Genomic DNA, 20,544 nt, shown 5'->3' on the forward strand with positions numbered 1-20,544 from the left:
TTGTTTTCATTGTCTTACCTTTTTCAGGAGAACCCGTACATGTGCAATAACGAGTGTGACGCCGCGACAGAGGAGCTAGCCCACCCCCCAGAACTCATGTTCGACTTTGAGGGACGCAACCCCACGACTTTCTGGCAGTCGAGCTCCTGGAGGAAATATCCCAAACCGCTGCAGGTGAACGTGACCCTGTCCTGGAACAAGAGCATCGAGCTTACGGACGACATCGTGATCACATTCGAGTCGGGACGTCCTGAGCAGATGGTGCTGGAAAAGAGTCTGGACTTCGGGAAGACCTGGCAACCCTACCAGTTCTACGCTACGGACTGCCTGGACGCCTTCACCATGGAGCCGAAGTCTGCAAACGAGCTGACACAGCGCACCCTGCTGGACATCATCTGCACCGAGGACTACTCCCGTGGTTACGTGTGGAAGATTGATAAAACTGTCCGCTTTGAGATTAAAGACCGCTTCGCCCTCTTCGCTGGACCCCGCCTCCACAACATGGCGTCTTTATACGGACAGCTGGACACCACCAAGAACCTGCGGGACTTTTTCACCCTAACGGACCTGAGGATCCACCTCCTCAGACCCGCCACCGGATCCACCATGGTGGATGAGAACAACCTGTCCAGATACTTCTACGCTATCTCAGACATCAAAGTGCAGGGAAGGTAATGGCGTTTTATCTCTTTAACCCTGTAGGTGCTGTTTTTAATCACAAGGTTTAATAAATTTAAAACACACACACAAGATAAACCTGATACATTTAAACCTCGGACATTACAATGGCAGGAAGACTGTATGCGTCTGAATGCACCCCCTTCTGGGCTGGATGTGTATCTGTGGAAGAGAGATGTTTGAATTTGTGGTTGGTGCAGATTATTATTATTATTATTATTATTATTATTATTATTATTATTATTATTATTATTATTATTATTATTTATAATAATAATATTATTATTATTTTAGATGTGAGAATGAGGATATTGTGGTCGGTTAGCTAGAGGGAGCAGTTGTTTTCTTTTTGAATATTTTCTAAGAAGCAAAACTTTTTATTCAGAAGATCTTTCTTTTTTCTGTGTGGAGGCTTTTATTAGTGAACTGTGTTTTTATTGGTAAAAAGTTCAGCATGTTTTACACATCTCCTAATAAAATATTTTGAAATGTTGATTTTCGATGGTGTAGCTCTAATATCCTGTTTAGACTTCATGAAGCCTGGAACTTTGCTGGAAAATATTTAGGCATATGGACATTTTTTAATTTTTATTAAATACTGCTTAAATATGTCTTACAGCAAGTTAACCTATTAGAAACAGCAGAATATTCTTGGAATACTCTCACAAATAGAGATGTAAGAGAGACAGAGTAGATTTAGGAAGATTTCCCCGAATAAAAGCTCACATTTTACAGTGTTAGACACTGTTCTCTAATGCTACAAAACCATAAAAGCCTTTGTTGCAGATACTATATGCTTTCTCTCCAATTAGTCGTCGTCCCGCAGAGTTTCTGAGGCTTAAAATATCACAGAGAGCCGTCTGACGGCACAAAGGAAATAAAAACACAGCAGCTGGTCTCTAAATTGAGCCGGAGAGGCTCGTGAGCGGCTGGTTTATGGGAGGATTGCGTAGTTTATGATGAGGCGTCAGATCGGTCCTCAGCCAAAACGGAGCCTAAATACAGAGCTGAAAATTAAGGCTGCGGTGGTGGATTAGAGCAATTAGAGCTTTGGCTAATTGGAAAGAGAGTAATCTACTAATTAAGACCATTTACCGCTGATTAAATAATAACCACCGGGGACTCTGCGCAGAGCCACAGAGAAAATTCCGGGCCACGGCTGGATGACTTTGCAGCTTTAATGAATGGCTTATGTGTTTTTAAAATTATGGAAATATAAATCCAGCTGTATAAATCTGCTTCCAGTGTGGACACAGAGTTTAATATCTATATAAAACAACATGATACTGGAGCAGCTGCACATGAGATGATGGTAACACTACACAATAACAGTGCAGAATTATAAATCACCTCAGCACTGTGTTCCTGTGTTTCCTGGTGTGATGGAGATCCTTTGGTGTGTGGAACAGTGGAACGGTTTTCTCTGGAGTGAGGAGTTCCTCTGGTGTGTGGAACAGGTAAACCAGGGGCATGCCTAGGCCCTGGCTACAGGGCTATAGCCTCGGGTCTTTTTTCATTACCCCAGAGTCTTTTCTAAAACTCTAGTCTGGAGGTGGGTTTAGATGATAATTATCTTTTCATCTGGGGTTTTTAGTAGTTTTAATAGTGGATTAGCTGGCTTTGTTGTGAAAATGCTGAATCAGATTGGAGGACTGTTTCTGCCACGGATATCTAGCTTTGCTCACAGCTGCGATTTTTAACAAGGCAAGTTCCAAAAAACTTTGAAAAAGTTCATCCTGGGATTTCTTTAGGGGAACCATTGTAGTATAACCACATATTTAATTCAGTATGACTCAATACGGCTAAATGTAGCATCAACTTTCCAAACTAAACTTGCTCTGCGGGACATATGTTATAATAGGAAAAGTCGGTCATGTTGCATGTCAGTTTAAAGGCCTGTACACTAAAACTTTTTGAAATGTGGGATCATAATGTTGGTATTATGTGTATCCTTATTGGTTCATGTAAACGGTCAGAAAATGGCTGTTAAATCAGTAACAGACAGAATATTTTATTTAGTGCAAGGGTGTATGGCCTGCGGGCTAGTTTTCTGTCTAATCCGGCCCACCAAAATATTCTAATCTTTCTAAATAAAAATAATTTATTTCAGAGGTATAGTCACATCTGGCCCACCCAGTCAGTCAGAGCAAACTCCCTGCATGCGAATTCAAGAATTCATGTGCAACACACTCACCTTTCTGACTGTTCGGCACAAAAACATTCCTGATTCAGATTCCAGATTCAGAGCCGGAGTGCAGGGCACGATAGAATGCGCTTTTCATGGGTCGTCACTTATTTAGCCAATCAGCAGCCAGAGTTAGCTGTCCATCATTTAGTGCTGCATCCAATGGTGTCAAAGTCCATTAACTGCAAAAACTGCACTGAATGACATATTTATATGGACGTATGTTTGGTGCAAAACCCCTGAGCACCTGTGACAGTGAAATTTGTGGTTGTAGAAAGTAGAAAGTATTAATAATTTTTTAAGTCACAGAGAATATATCTTCAGGAGTTGCAAACCTGTAGGTTTTTTTCCTCTCCCACAAATACAACGTAAGAGTTACACTTTTACAAATTCTTAACTGCAGGTGAACAATGCAATTCTACACACACAAGTACAACAATATTATGCGCTCACAGTTTTGCTACAGTTGCAGCAGTGAATATGGTGCAAAACACATTCACGCACTCGTATAAAACATGCACAAAAGTTGCACATTCGCAAACCAATATGTGAATATGTGCAATGTGAGTCACACACCTGTATTTTTTGCACAAACGCAATTCAATTCAGATTTTTGATTAAGAAAGTGGCATAGAGATCAAACCGGGAGTATCTGTTACTATGTAGCATGATTATGGGGAAGAAATAGTGTTCCTTTGGGATTCTGAGGATAATTTGTTTTGAAATGCTTTTTTTATCTTAATAAGAACTCTTTCTTCCTCCGTTCCTGCATCATGTGGCAGATATTTGAAATATCCAATATTCAGATTATGGGTCCAAAGCCGTCTCGCCAAACGTCTATTTACTGATGAGGAGCCTACTCCCAATGAATCTATTCTGAGCATCAGGCTCAACCAATCGGATCAACCAAATGGGATCTACTCTTGGCCAATGATTCAAAGAAACCAAACACGCTGAGTCGACTCATTCTTGGTTTGTGAGCACATTCTGCTGCGCAATTTGAATATAACAACAGACCCAACTCAACACTCTTTCCAAATATGTATCATATATCACTCTGAACAGGCTGTAAACAGTGAATTAGTCACGACCTGGTCCTGACTCTATCAGTTTATCCCTGGCTATGTCTAAAACAGACAGTAGCTATATGAACAGCACAGTTAACGCGGTTTGGGTCGCCCAGAGAACAGCCCCAGAAACACACAGAGAACCCTCCCGGTTTTATATCTATTCCACTTTACGTTTTCCATCAGAAATTTGATAAAGAGTCATTTCCTTTTTTCTATTCTATTTCTACCATACCATTTTCGCTACTCCGTGTTTGTTTTTTGGAGAAGGCTTTTTGTAGGAGGCGCTCAGTCACACAACCAGGAGAGGAGACTTAAGCCATTCGACACGTGCCTAACGAGTCCTCTGATTGGGCAGAAAGGTTCGCTGATCTCTGAACCCGCATCTGGCTCTACAGATGCACAAATTAGTTTTGCACCACACTGACTGAGATATTTGGTGCAAAAGTGAGAGTGTGCGGAAGTTGTCACGTGTGAGGGGGAAAAAATAGCAGTAAGTCGTAGCCGCAGAATCGAGCAGGTGTAATTACTGACTTACAGGTGTGTAACTCGCATTGCACAGATTCACATACTGGTTTGTGAATGTGCAACTTTTGTGCATGTTTTATATGAGTGTGTGAATGTGTTTTGAAACATTCTCACCACTGCAACTGTAGCAAATCTGTGAGCTTATTATTATATTTTTGTAGTTGTGTGTACAGAATTGGATCTGTGCACCTGCAATGAAAAGTTTGTAAAGGTGTAACTGTTAAGTTGTATTTGTGGGAGAGGGAAAAAAATCTACAGGTGACTTCGAATTTTTTGATACACATGTGACTATTACCGCAACCCAGAACTTGATAAGCGGTTACAGATAATGAATGAATGAATGTGTGACTTTTTTCTACAACTACAAATTTCACTGTTACAGGTGCTCAGGGGTTTTGCAACAAATATACCTCCATTATTTTAACCTTACTTTAATAATCTATGTTATTCATTCATTCATTATCTGTAACTGCTTATTCAGTTCAGGGTCGCGGTTGGTCCAGAGCCTACCTGGAATCATTGGGCGCAAGGTGGGAATACACCCTGGAGGGGGCGCCAGTCCTTCACAGGGAAACACAGACACACATTCTAATCTATGTTATGTCAGAGAGAAAATCAGTTTATTTGTATTAGTAGTTACCAGAAATTTTCTTACAGATCATCATTTTGACAAACACAATTAATTACCCAGTGCCCTGTGTTTTAAGAAATCCATGTATGTTTTGTGAGGGTAAATATGATAAAACTATATTTGTAATAATACATTTTAGTAGAATAGTACTATTAAAGCAAAGCCCCTCACTGTCAATCTGATTTCTTGCTGGGTTTGATCTTACAAACATTTGGTAGTGATTTCCTAGAGCAACATTTCTTCTTGGGGCTAAGCCCCAGGTCTCATCGCAGTATAGGCACGCCCTTAAGTGACACTGTTATTTGGAGTGAAGGAGTTCCTCTGGTGTGTGGAACTGCTTCTCCATCAGGTAAATCTGGTCCTGGCCTGGAATGTTTTTGGATTTTTTTTTTTTTGAATGTTTTTGGATTTTTTTTTTTTTGTCTCGTAGTTCCGAGCCATCAGAACAGGGACTGAACCGTGACATGTTCAGGATGCAGATCACATTTGTTTCTATCTAACTCACAATGGCAGCTCCTAAATTTATAGCATGGTCTTGGATCGCTGGCTGACAAAAGAGTCCAGCGAGAGATGACACTGCAACAAGGAAGGAACAAACTCTACTGATCTGTCTGAACTGATGAACAACAACAACATGCCGATACAGAATGAGCAAACATTGTTTTACATTACCACTGCCACTGTTGTGGTTTCCAAAGCCAGCTGTTCTTGTTAGAGATGGGGTTTTGAGATGACAGTGGAGACTTTTCAGAGGGGAAAACTGGTAGTGGAATACCAGCCAGGGACCAAACAGAGAGTAGAGTAAAGTAGGGTCCAGTAGAGACAAATAGAGACCAGTGCAGAGCAGTAGAGATGAGTAGAGACCAGTAGAGTCAGCACAATGCAATGTAAAAAGCAAATTATGTAACTTTTGGAGGAGGGGAACATGGGAGCAAAAATATAGAATCTTACCTAGTGTTGCTTTAATATCCCTCTTTTCAGAAGAGAAGCTGGATTATACAGGATTACTGCATCATTAAATAAAGGCTATGTTTATATCAGGACTGAACTCCCTTTGCACTTCACTGAAATCTTGCTGAACCTCAAGCAAGATTATGACAAACCTGAAAGACACTTATAAGCTTTAGACATTAGTAAAATATTTCAGTCACCTCTCATGCCTTTTGTGAAGAAGTATTTTAACTGACACAGAGACTGTGGCTCTCTGGACTTTAATGTGCCTCTGCAATTCACGCTGACTTTCAGGCTTTAGCAAAAACCACTCAGACATCTGAGCATTTCTGGAAAAGAAAAACCGTCTCTGCTCTTTTAACTTAATCAAATGTAAAAATGTCAAAGATGTCAGACGTGGTAGGCGTCCGAAATCCACTGCTGAGCTCCGGTGCCTGGTCCCTCAGCAACACAAATTGTACAGACTTTTAAAGCTTTTAAAACACAAGCGTTGAAGATAGAGTGCAGCTTGGAGACAAGGAAAAATAATACATCAGCAGCACTGATCAACAGAATGGGACATTTCAGAACAGCTGCACATGAGCCTAAAGTCACAAGGCCAGTATATTTTGGTCATAAAGATTGTGTTAAGTGACCGTGTCCATGGCGCTGTGTTTATGGAGTGAAATCTAGAGCCATTTCTCTAGCACTAATCTTAGCAAAGTGAGGCTAACGGCCTGCTGCTTTTATTTAATGAACACAAGGGGGGCAAGAGAGGCTTTGATGTGTGGAAGGGGTGGGAGAGAGAGAAAGAGAGGGAGGGAGGGAGGGCCGATGGGTGAGGGATGGAGGAAGAGGCTGGAGAAGAAGGTACTGATAGAGAAAGGGAGCAATAGATGGTGAATAGTGGTGAAGAAATTGATAAAAAATTTTATAAAGAGAAAGAGCAGGGGAGAGGATTAATGGAAAGAAGGAGAGATATAGGTCTTTCTCCCTCTACCGACCAAGACTCCCTGCTCAGTTTTGTTCATTAACATTTGCTTCACTCTTGTTTCTGGTTTTATTTCTTTGTGCTGAATCTGGCGGTGATGATCTGCTTAAATGAATACAAGGTTGTGTTTTATCTTAAAGGGACACTCTGCAATGTTTCTATCATAAAATTACAGTTTCAAAATCATTGCGATGCTTTACTGAATAGTGTTGCTGTCGTTGCTGCTCCGGGCTCAGCACTGCAGAAACTTCACTATGTAACCTTTGGAGGAGGGTAGGAAACCACTCCCCATTAATTTCAATTCAACATTTAAAATGAATTACACGAAGGGGAAAATCGAAGGGGAAAATCCCAAATCTTACCTAGTGTTCCCTTAAAATTAGAGCTTCAAATAATTGACATGGTCCCTGCTGCTCTAATTTCAGCACTACAGAAACTACAGTAACTTTGGAGGGGTGTAGGAAACCACCTTTCCTCCCCCCTCCTTTTCAGGATAGTGCTGTAAAAGTGAACTACACTCTGTATCTAGGGAGCCTAGGAAACTATCAAATCTTACATATGGCTCCTTTAAACAAAAACAGATTTATGAAAAGTGGAACCTCACCATGTAGCACTCTCTTTGTACATGGCTCGTTCGCATCCTCTGGAACATGTTAATGATGAAAATATCAAAAGTAGACTGAAATCTGAATACATCTGAGTCCCACTGCAGCCTTCGAAGCTTTAATGATCATGATTCCAGATTTAATGGAACACGAGACTGAGATCTTGCAATAAACCGTTAAGAACACAGTTCTTTACCATTCTGGAGATGTGTGTTTTTGTCTTGGTTCCCAAATCAAGCCACCAAATATCAAACATATTTTGTACATTATTTTTGGGCTAGTTCAGCCATAGTCTCACACTTCCTGAGTCTCTAGTGTGAGTCTGGTTCTTTCGCCACTCAGCATGGCGAAATCACAAAGAAAAATCCACATTTGCAGAAAGATGTTCACACATACAGAAGTGGAGATGTGCACACAGAATTGTAGTGTCACGCTCGAAAACTCCCATAGTCACACAACGAGTTCATGTGATTTTATGCTATGGCACAATTTAAGTCATTTGGGCAGTACTGATCCACGCATGGGCGGCATGGTGGCGCAACAGGTAGTGTTGCACTCGTACAGCTCTAGGGACCTGGAAGTCCCACTCCGGGTGACTGTCTTTGAGGAGTATGGTGTGTTCTCCCTGTGTCTGCGTGGGTTTACTCCGGTTTCCTCCCACAGCCCAAAAACACACATTGGTAAGTGGATTGGCGATTTAAGGATGTGTGTGTGTGTGTTACCCTGTGAAGGACTGGTGCCCCTTCTGGGGTGTGATCCTTGCATCCAGTGATTCCGGATAGGCTCCGGACCCACCGTGACCCTGAACTGGATAATTTGGTTACAGACAATGAATGAATGATTCACACATTAACACATTTCATTTACAAATGCCAACCTTTTCTACACATTTAAAAATTATTTCTATATATTTTTACCCATTTTCACCTTCATCTTATTCTCAGCCTATGTCTGTTTCTGTTTGTGTTCCAAAGTTAGTTTTTTGTTTTTTGTTTCTCCTTGGTCTCAGCCTCTGTTTTTGTTTCTACCTCTTCCTTGGTGTTCCTTCCTAGTGTTTCTTGGTTTCTTACTTCTAGTGTTTTGTTTGGTTTGTCTCTGTCTCAGTTCAGTGTTCCCGTTTTCCGTCTGTGTTAGTTCCTGTGATCTGACCTTCTGACTCAATCTCTGAACTATGTTAATGCGTCAAAACACATAGCTAGCCGCATAAACAGGAATTTTTCAAAACACTCAATAAACACCTAGAAAACCTGAATCGTCAACTTTATTTCAGGTTGGAACACTTTAAGATTATGAGAGGAACATAAGGCATGTTTCAGTCTGAGACTCAGAGCACAATCTGTGTTGGCCCACTCATTAATACACACACACACACACACACACACACACTCTACATACAGCTTGAAACATCATGGTTTGTTATTAAACCCCTGGCTGGGGCACTGACATGGTTCTTATTTATTTATTTAATGTTAAACTTATATAGCGCCTTTCTAGAAACCCAAGGATGTTTTACACAACATTCAGCATTCCACACACACACACACTGGTAAGAAGCGGCAGCCAAACGCGCACAGCATACCCTCGACCGTCCACCTGAAGGACTGCTTCGGGCACTAGAATAGAGCACCAATCCATATCTGGGCACACGCATTCACTCACACACATACATACATACATACAGCCATTCATTCACATACACACTCATTCACTCACACACCAGGAAAGTTATTTCAGAAGCCAGTTCACACAACCTCCATGTTTTTGGACTGTGGGAGGAAACCAGAGACCCCAGAGGAATCCCATGCAGACACAGGAAGAACATGGAAACCAGATGGGACATTGGTGCTACCATTAAGCTACCATGTCGCCCAACTTTTGACTGTCAGAGACATATCAAGACACCTCGTCATTCACACTGCAGGAATAATGTGGTCATGTGTGTCTATGACCACCTCAGAATGAGGTTTGAGTGATTACAGTGTGTGTTTGAGATGCAGTGCACCCCGTTCACACTTGAACTTATGCTGGACACTTAAGACTAAATCACCCAGAATGCTAGTTATTGCCAAGTGTGAACGGGACTTTACTCTCCTTTTTGTGTTCTTTACTTTATCTCTCTCCATCTCCAGTCTTTACTTAGTTTCTTGTTTTGGTTAACATCTTTTAGCTGTCTTTCCCTTAATTAGTTCCTTTGTCCGTTTAATAAACGTGCATCTTCGTACCAACATCCGCTTCCTAGTTTCCCTACACATACAGTTGGTTAGAAGCATCGTGTCCTGTTCCTGCAGAGTAAGAGGTGTGAGCTGTATTGACTAGATTTAAGATGTTGTGCTGAACTAAAGCCATGTGTAACTCAGTGTGACGGTAGAGATGTAAATTCAGCGCAGATTAATTGGCAGGTCTTTATGCGGATGGTTTGAGGAGTCAGATGTTTAATTAGCTGTAATTAGAGGCTTTGCTGTGGTGCTAAATAATAAACGACGGGGCTGGAAAACACATCAGCATAAAGTCTCCCCGGAGGGACAGCGATAAACACGAATATAAACACTAATATAAACACGTTCAGCTCTGAAACATTAAACTGCATATTCATTCAATCTGTTCCATTAGAGCTAACCCCCACGTCCGTTCTGTTCCATTTCATTTAAGTAACTTCAAAGCAGTGTGTGACGGGAGAGAGGGATGAGGACATTTACCTCCACTGTGTGCTGCTTTAATAACAGGCCACATCATGACAAACTGTGCAAAATGTGTCCAGTGTCGTCCCAAAACCCCATCTCTAACAGAAACAGTGGGCCTTGGAAGCCACTACAGTTGTGGTGCTAACATTAATCACTGTTTACTAATCATGTACTGGTGTGTTGTTGTTGTTTGGGACTGAACACAGTTCCGTCAGCAGTTCAGTCAGATAAGTAGAGCTTGTTCCTTCCTTGTTGCAGCGTCCAGCTCTCAGAGTTCTTTCATCGGCCACTGACCCAAGGAGCGTTTTAACCTCTTTAAAAGACCATGGTGAAATTTTACGAGCTGCTGTTGAGTCAGATAAAAACAGTTTGATCTCTGAGGTAGCTGGAGATTGTGAGTTTGTGCTGGATGTCTGCATTGCGTGGCGTAAAGTGATGACGCTCTCTGGACAGTCATCATTCTGTAAGGTTTGCATGTCACGTTTTAGTCCTTACTCAGCTCGCTTTCTTACTTGGAAGAGCAGGGAATAAAAAAAAGAACCGGGTTCCAGGACCAGGACCAAATTTACCTCTTGAGAAGCAGAAAAGGTAAGTAGAGTCAGGTCGAGTAGGGACCCTGCAGTGCAAGCTCCAATACAGATATACCTTGTGTGTGCAGCAGCTCTGTGTCATTACTCAGTGTGAACCCCACCCCCCCTCCATGTGAGTGCAGTGGTCTCTGAGTGTGATTCAGTGTCTGGTGGAGGCCAGGCTTTCATTAGTTTAGCACACACACACAGATCAGTGTTAGCGCTGCTTAATAAGCTCTGTCATTCCAAACAAATTGGAGGCGTAGCTCCCAGCGAAGCCGCAATTCAAATCGGATTTGGGCCGTGGTGGAATAATAGGCGCGGGGGAATTACAGCGTGATGAATTCCTAATGTTTCCACCCAAATTTGAAGAGCGCCACTGGGGTGGACTGCATTTTTTCGAGGTGAGATGCCAACAATTTGCCCGAGATGTATTACACTCTACAGGGACTGGGGGAAATTGGACGCCTAATAGGACGCCTCGTTTCAATATCGTCTGAGCATTCCCAAGGCCAACAGCACTGGAGGACTTTTGTAACGGTCTCTGTATGCAGCAGTGCTTCGTTCCACAGAGAGAACAGAGATTTTCTACCAGAACAGACAACAACAAATAGGAACTAACTGTATACTGCGCTCAGATGTGATTCTGTAAATAAGTATTGGTCCCCACAACGTGACATGTTCCAGTTACAATTCCACACACACAAATACAGATACACACAGGGAGGTCAGTGATGGAGGGTTGGGTTTTTATCACAGAGAAATCCAGCAGAGACCTGGATGTCCTTATATGGGCATGATGTACACTACAGAATGACCACAGCTCTTCTTTACACACTGTAAAATTTACTGCATTAATAACATCAGCCTTATTCATGCAGCTCTCTTTGCCTCCAACACACACTTTTAGAAGTGATGTCAACCAGAGAGAGAGAGAGAAACAAACACACAGACACAAATTAAATGTGTAATTTGTCAACAATTTTTTTAAACATGAATATGTTAAATGTTCTTGTTTTCTTGAGATTTTATAATAAAATGTTCTTAATTTATAAAAAATACAATGGTTTATTCTTATTATTATTATTATTATTATTATTACAGATATATTTAATAATTAACATTTTCTTACTCACTTTATTTTAAAACAAATTTCAGTTTTTTGGGTGTGAGATGTTTTAATGCTTTGAAAATGGAGAGAGAGAGAGGAGCCTGTCATTCTGCAGTGAGAACACTGTCAGCACTCTGTGAGAAAACCCAGGTCAGGAGGAGGAACAGCTTTCTGAAAAACTACTTGAAAGTAGAGCTTTCTGCTGCCTTCACTCTCCGTGCTCTCCATTCTCGATTTGTCTTTGGAGAAGAACGCAGGAGTTCAGGAGCAGACGCACATCTTGTCTCGTCTCTTCTCATCTCGTCTCATCTCATGTCATCTTGTGTCGTCTCTCCTCGGCTTGGCTTAGAGAGAAACACACAGTGCAGGGGATAAGAGCTCAGAGAAACACGTGAAGAATTCATATGCTCTACATCTAAAGATACACACACACACACACACACACACACACACACACACACAGATAAACACACCTTTCTCTGTAAAGAAATCTTATTCCCAACCATTCTGGGACGTTTCTGCCGGTCTTTCTTCATGACATTTTTACACGCATAAAGGCCAGCTGAAGTTTTTCGAACTGGAGCTGCACTCAAAGACATGAGTAGTTTGTCCCTGAGCGCTTGCTATAGGGCTGTAATTGCTTAGAGAGGAGGGCGGATGATGGTGAAAACTCTCTCTGGGACAGTGAGGAGAATAAAGGCCAATAAACTTTATTAAATGGATTTTTATCCCCCTCTCTCTCTCTCTCTCTCTCTCTCTCTCTCTAGCTCTTTCTCTCTCTCAGTGGCACCTGGACAGCAATATTAAAATCAGAGGGACGTTCAATATGACATCGCCGTAGGCTGAGAACAGTGTATTCCCTCTTCACCTCACACACACACACACACACTCCTTTAAGTGTGGGCCGTCTGAGAAATGATCTAGAATTTGTTCTGGTTTTTAATTAACCCTGGAGTCAGGGCTCAGGGAGATCCTCTCACTCTAAATGACGGCTGTTGGATCTGAAATACAGCGGCATTTCTTTTAATTGACTCACTTTAGGATGCTCCAGAGACCACCAGCCCTCCTTCACAGAATATCAACCCATCGCTCACACACCAAGAAGAGTGGAGAACCGGCCCCATCCTCCAGGAGGAGCTCCATTACTGCAGGAGGATTAGAAGGACATGGAGGCTCAGTGCAGAGCTGTGAGCTGTGGTCATTGGAGCTGAGGCTGTTTGCAACATGCGGACCATGTCTCATGTAAGCAGAGCAAGAAAGGAGAACTCGGAGGGACTTGGACTGGGATTCTGGGTGGCTTCTGCTATTGAAGACTGAAGCCCGATCTCCACTTGCCAGGCAAAAGTCATTGATGAAAAAGGAGGAGTAGGGGTGGTGGTGGGGTGTGAATTTCATCATGAGAACGTGAGGCGAGAGGAGTGGTTTTATATGGTGCGTAATAGTGAAGGGGAGGATTCTGAACATGGTCCTTCTCCCAAACTTTTATTATTTTATAACTCAATTTTGTTCAGACCATGCCTGATATAAGCATGGCAAGGAAGAGGAACTCAGAGGGACTTGGGCTGGAGTTCTAGGTGGCTTCTGCTAGTGAAGTTTGAAGCTGGACCCCAAAAGCAAGTTTCTCATGTGCTAGTCTGAGATTGTTGATTTGGGAATGGATGCAGCTGTGGTATGCCTGAGAGGACCAGTGGCCGAGGAGTTGAATGGTGTGATCTGGTAGTCCCTGATAGGGCCATAGAAGCTGCACCGATTCAGAATGAATGGCCTGAGAAACAGTTTGGAAGGTAACAGCCGAGGAAGAGAATATGACGGAGATGGGCATGGAACCAGTGTCATGATACAGTGGACCCAGATTCTATGATGAAGTGTGGGTCAGTTGGTTGAGCATGCTGGAAAATCCAAAGACTGATGTAATGTATTAGTAAGCTTTGTAAGGACCGAGTGGTGATTTTAATTTAAACAAGTAGTGATGGGTGGTTTTGCCAAGTTGATCTGTTTTACTCTGTTTGGCATTAACGTAGCGTATCAGAATCAAGGATGGTGAGGTCTGACATAAGGGAGTTAAAGGGTAAGCCAAAGAACGCTAACAGAAAAATGGTTACAAGGGTAGGAACAATAGTAGGCAAATAGCATCCTGAGGTGAGTGTGGTCAGGCAGCGTAATAGAATGTTTGAAGTGATTGGTGATTTCTGAGGTGGAAGATGGGGTTAAGCCTTTGGGATTCCTTTGAGGAGAAGGGTAATCTGAGGGTGATTTGGGGAAGAATTGGGTGAACTATTTATGAGTTTTTTGAGTTATAAGAAATTTATTGTGGCCAAATATACTCTTAAGGTGGAGGAATGGAAGGAGTGTTGCGTGTTGACTGTTGTAAGGAAGGCAGCAGTTATGGAGAGGTTGTTTGAGCAAAAGACAGTGTTTTGCAAGGTATGGAAATTCTGGAAGAGTTATGGTTTTTGAAAATGGTGGCAATGGCATGGGGATCTGAAAACGAGAAAGCGAATCAGCAATTGTATTTGAGTGGCCTGGAATATGGACTGCTTTGAGAATCAATTGGTGAAATATGGAGTGCCACGTAAGTGATGAAGACGTCGCACGACCTGTTGATTATTTGAACCTTTAGCCAAATTTTATGAATGAACCAGAATCACGTTTCTTGTCCACTTGTGCCCCCAATTGAGTGCTGCAGTGATGATAGGGTAAAGTTCCCAAAGAGCTGAAGAGTCATTGGTTTTGGCAACGAAGCTGACGAATTGCATGGGCCAGGGAGAAGCAAACCAGTGGCTTCTATAATAACCATTCAAGCCAATGGAAGCAGCAGCGTCTGTAAAATTCTATTGGGTTGCACGATCACATTTGCAGTGCAGACAGGTTGTTTATCTCTAAGGGAGGCCAGATATAAGGAAAAAAGTTCGGCCTTTAGGACCATGTGAGTGAAGGCATTCCCTCAAAACCTTTTGGAGTCTAGAGACAGTCCACGAGGAGACTTGGGAGCCAGAGAGGAGGTAGGCAGTCGGGAAGAACACATCAGAGGCCAGGGAGTCAAGTGAAGATTGGTGGGTGCACTGAGATCCAGAGTGGAGAGGAAGAAATGGAGGAGAAGAGAAGGATCAAAACAGCTGGAGGAGAAACAATGGAGAGGAAGAGGTGGATCAGAGGAGATGGAGAAGAACAGAAGAGATGGAGAGGAGGAGATGGAGAAGAAATAAGAGATGAAGAGTGATGGACCTCAAAAGTACAATTCCACATCCAGGGTTTCTCCTGAACTGAAGGAGTTAATCAGGAGTTTCTGTTCACCGCAATAACAGCCTCTAGTGGAACATAGCTGCGAGGATCTGATGGAGTTCAGCCTCATAATCATCAGTGAGGCTCAGGGACTGGTGGTGATTAGTTCTGGATCACACACACCGCTCCAACTCATCCCAGAGGATCTGGACAGAGCTCTGTCACACTCTGCAGAGTCAAGGGCTTGTTCCCTTCTCGCAGACACAGCACTGAAGGTGGTGACCTTAGGCTCATGTGAAGCTGCTCCAGAGCATCCCATTTCATGCCAATGAAGCCCCCTGTGTCAGCAGAGTGAGGCTGGTAGTGATATTATGTTTTGCTGTGGTTGTTCGTGAGCAGTGTCACCAGAAACAGGCAGTCAATTACAGCCGTGTATTTCTGACTTTGTGGGAAAGGGTCTGGCTCAAGGCCAACAGTCCAACTCTCGGGTGTCCAGAGGGACCAGCCCTGCCATGGGAGGGAAGGAAACCAAACACCCTGAAAAAATGATCTTGTATTCAGTGAAAACACGTTAAAGCCATTCTCTGCTGATAATTAAGTGTATAATATTATTTGTGTTAGTCACAGAGCCGGCATTTCATCTCCGTGTTAGGTTCGATTTATAATTCTGTATTCACCCAACGCAGAGCCTACGCCACAGGCTACTACACCGTTATGAGTTTTTTATACTCCTGTGTTGGTGTCTGAGTTACTCTGCTTAAAATCAAAAGTACATAGACAAGTAGGTAGAGACACACAGCACATACCCAATACAGGTTCAGTAGTTAGGAGGAGCCACACATAGCGTTACAATTTCAGCAGAACATAAGTACTGAGTAGTAGACTAAATTAAACAAAAGGGATACCATAGGCAAGAGAAAATAAGTGAGTCTTGAGATTAGATTTAAATATAGGAAGAGAGGGAGTTTTTTTACCACAGTTGAGAGGGAATTCCAGAGCCAGGGAGCAAGTCGGGAGAAAGCCCGATCACCAAAACCACAGAGTTTGGACGATGGAAAAGTTAGCAAACAATGTCCATCCGACTACTGACCAATCACAGTCATTGTGGTCTGCAATTTCTACAGACTATAGAAATAGATTGTTTTTATTTTCTTTCTCTCTAAAACACTTCTTATTGTAAAGGGTCCTTGGGTATGTGAAAGGCACTATATAAGTGTTATTTTTATTATTATTATTATAAATATAGAGTTTAACATCTCCTAATATCTGAGAGGGTGGGTCAGATCTCAGAAAGATACTCCTCACCAAGGGGCAGTGTGAGAACCCATGTCCATCACTATGGAGATATGGACAAAGTGTCTCATTCTTGTTCGACCTGAGCGCACAGCAGTGAGGAGCAAGGACCAGAAGCTCTGTGGGGTTTTTTTTTTTTTTTTTTTTTGTTTTTTTGTCATTTTTGCTCAGTTCATTTTCTTCATTCCAATTTTCTCAGTATTTGTCAGTGCTCTTAATTCTCAACACTCTTGTCTGTTTTGCTACGTTATCACATAAACACAGGTCCAGCACTGTGATTGGACAGATTTAGGCAAGGGGGGTTGAGGCATTTCTAATGTCTCTGCATTAAGGATGTATATCTTCACTACTAAGGTCGATTCGATACACATCTCGATATACTGCCACTGATATGATAAAATTGTGATACATTGAAAACCCTTGTCGATACGATGCGATACAAATCACTCCTGTTCAGGATAAGATGCAATTCAAAAATGATTTGATAACGATATGATTTAATTATAAGAGGACTTGGTTTGATAAGTCATCATTCGATACATTTAGTTGAGGTTTGAGGATGTATTAGCCTAACCCATCAGTTTTCTTAATTGAAAAGCACAATTCTGCTTTACTCTCTGTAACGATCTGAGGGATGTATGCATCTGGTTGTTTTCAATGGAGTAAAACCAATACATAATATAAAAAATGCATAATTCAATACATTCAGACAGAGAATTACATTTTATTCAGTTGAATTACTGTTATATTCTCCATCTATATTTATACAAATGTATAAAACATATAAGATGAACAGTTTCAAAAGTGCAGTATTAAAAATGTGCATAGAGAAAATTATGATTTGCAACACATACTATTGTCTGCTAGACTTATTTGCTACTCCACACCGTGCCGTCGTGGAGGTTCGTCATGACGTCACCAGGTTTGTCGTGCTACTAAAGTATTTTATAGCCCCAAGGCATTGTTTGCAGATTGAGTGCATCTTGTTAAGTTGACCACCTCGCATAAAAAACCCAAAATATGGTCACACGTTTGATTTGTGTGTCTTTTTTGGTGCATTAAATATCTCTTTGTCGTTGCTAATGCTCTCGTTTCCTTCCATTTCTGTTGTGTACGTCTGCGTGCTTGAGTCCGTGCCTGAGGACACGATGGTGCATTTATGTTGTCTCAGAAAAAAAAGAAATCAATACGTTGACTCAGAAAATATGTTAGAATAAGGAATAGATACCGCAAAACAAAACACCTGATTTATCCATGGTATTTGCCGATGCAAAAAGGCTAGAGGAGATGCACCGTAAATTCGCCCGCAAATTAAACCCGATGCAACTTGAATCTACCGGTGCAGTCGCATCGCAGACATGTGTGCCGAACCACCGATGTGAATCGGTGAATCTCCCCATCCCTACTCTGCATGTGACATCAGAAGCGGAGCAGAATGAGAACGGCTTTTTTTTATTCCATGTTTTCTGACTTAGGCAGCACACATAAGACTGACTGGGGGGATCTTGTTTCACAGTGTGTGGGTGGGGGAGCTCCAGATTCAGACATTAATGTACACATGCACCAAACAAGAGATTTTTTCATAATATGTACCTTTTTAAAATGAGCAAAACCAGATGAATAATCTTATAATATTCTTGTGGTAATGTCAGCAAAAGAAATGTTAGGGATGTGGGCTTGGTTTGAGTAGAATTCCCTTGTGAAGAGATCATGTTTTGCTGTGTGGATGCTGCATTGTGCGGCGAGTCCCTGGAGGTAAGCTCCATTTCAGATCGGACAGTGATATTCGTAAGTCTTTGGACAGCCGGAGGTCAGGAATACTCAACACATTCATAACCTTTCGCCTCCTGCGCAGGAATCAATGAAGCCAAATTATATTTAGAATTGATCTGTAAGCGGAGCGCAAGGGCTCGGATAACTCCATAATCTGATTCACATCGCTCGTCCGCGTGTGACGCTGATTCTGCTGCTTGTTTTTGTTTAGAAAGTCATTCAGACCCGAGAGGATTTGGCGCCATAGAGCATGGGGCCTGGGCTGAGGGGGGTCACCTTAGAGGTGTAGAAAACGGGGTCCAGGTTAAGGATCAGAGAGGGTCAGGGGCTAGTGTTGGTGATTAGTTGTGGATCACATACACCACTCCAAGTCATCCCAGAGGACCTCCATCACTCACGGGAACACAGTTTCACTGTTCCATACACCAGTGTGGTGGGGTTTATACCACTCAGTATAAGACTGTGAGCTTAGGCTCATGTGCACCTGCTCCAGAACACCCCATTTCTACATGCTTTCCTGCAGAGAGCCCAGTAGAGCTGAGATACGGATGCAGTGTGTGAATGCGATGCAGGTCAAGTAATGAAAGCAGATTTTATATTGAGTCCAATTCCCTCAAAATACAACGTACCAAAAAATAAATAAAATCTGTTTCAAAAAACAAAACCAACTGCAGCGAAGGTTCTCTCCCCGAAGGCATCAGAGAAGCTTTGAAGAGAGCAGCTCTGCCGGGGTCTGTAGACTTTCTGCTCCTTTTATTCTCACTTTTCTCTCACCGCCGAGGCTTGGCCGCTGGGAGACTGTTTGATTCTCGCTTTTGTGCCACAGATGTGACCCGGGTTTCTCCCGTCATGTCTCCGCAGGGTGCTGGGGAATGAGGGATGAGTTTTAATGAAATAATGAAGTGCTCTTCTAGGGCTCAGTGAGGAGCCTTTGTTAAAGAGCTTTTAAAATGTGTGTGTGTGGTGGGGGGCTGCACAGAGACTGGAAATCAATGGTCAGAAGAGTAACTGGTGAGCCATCCTGGACTCAAGTGGATGCTGCTTTCTCTCTAGATTTAAGATCTTATTATTGAAAAGAATTGTAAAAAATGAACAAAGTGTTGCTCCTTCTTCAATGCAGTAACAGCCTCTTTACACTAGCCTCGCTTTTTCACTAAGAGTTGGAATATTTGCTGTGAGGATTTGATGGCATTCAGCTAGAATCATCAGTGAGGTCAGGGGCTGGTGGTGGATCACAGACACAACTCCAACTTGTCCCAAATTTACTGGAAGCACCTGCACAACTTTTCTTTAATCAAACATTCACACTCACATAGCCACTCACTCCTGTTTTGGAGGTTAAACATTCTCCACAAGGGGGCGCCATCAACACTCATGTCTTTGCTTACGAAGTGCATCTTTGTTGTGTTACGAATGTGTGCAAAAATCCAAACACTTGGAAATTTCTTATCATTTCTGTCTGATGAATTTCCATTTAAATTAACCTCCGCTTGTCTTTTATTTCTCACCTGTTTTGCTGTTTTTTATTTTCTCATATCTTTCTCTGCAGGTGTAAGTGTAACCTCCATGCGAACAGCTGTGTGTTTGAGAAAGGGAAGCTGGGCTGCGAGTGTGAGCACAACACCACAGGACCAGATTGTTCTCGCTGTAAAAAGCACTATCAGGGACGAGCGTGGAGCATGGGGTCATACCTGCCCATCCCGAAAGGAACTGCCAACATCTGTGAGTTTATTACATTTACTAAATAGAGGTATCGCCTTCTTCTCCACAGCGTAACACAGTTCTGGTCAAAATCCCCACATTTCTCCCTGTCTAAACAGCCCTATTCAGCATGGCTGCTTTCAGCACCTGTTCCTTTAAATGATAATGAGCCGCTCACCCAAACTGAGTGCACAGCAGTAAGGACTGAGGAGCAGAAGCTCTGTTTTTTGTAATTTTCGCTTGGTTCTCTTTCTTCTTCGTTATCGTTTTCTCCATTTTTACTCATTGCTTTTAAATGCAGGTCCAGCGATGTGATAGTCTTGGTCTGACAAACTCAGACGAGGGTCCAGGGCAATCCTAAGTTCTCTGCACTTGACATCAGAAGAGGAGCAGAATCAGAGCAATTCTTTTTCTGACATATGCGCAGCACAAAGGAAACTGACTGGGTGGTCTTGTTTCACAGTGTGTGTGTTGATTGACTCCAGATCCACACATTAAACATGCACCTAACAAGGGAGTTTTTCATATGTCACTTATAAATGAGCAATAGTCCAATTTGTTGATCTCCAGACCAGCTGC

The 20,544-nt window shown here is 42.3% G+C and overlaps 1 protein-coding gene across 1 annotated transcript in view; it reads left to right on the forward strand.

Moving 5' to 3' along the window:
• LOC136675822 (netrin-G1-like) overlaps positions 1–20,544 on the forward strand; it is a 30,008-nt gene continuing 9,464 nt past the window's right edge. Inside the window, exons 1-2 of the mRNA XM_066652587.1 lie at positions 1–671; positions 19,814–19,986. Coding sequence (XP_066508684.1) covers positions 40–671; positions 19,814–19,986 — 805 coding nt within the window. The 5' untranslated portion in view covers positions 1–39. The remainder of the gene's footprint in view (positions 672–19,813; positions 19,987–20,544) is intronic.

The sequence above is a fragment of the Hoplias malabaricus genome, chromosome X1 (genome assembly GCF_029633855.1).
Source record: "Hoplias malabaricus isolate fHopMal1 chromosome X1, fHopMal1.hap1, whole genome shotgun sequence".
Taxonomy (NCBI): Eukaryota; Metazoa; Chordata; class Actinopteri; order Characiformes; family Erythrinidae; genus Hoplias; species Hoplias malabaricus.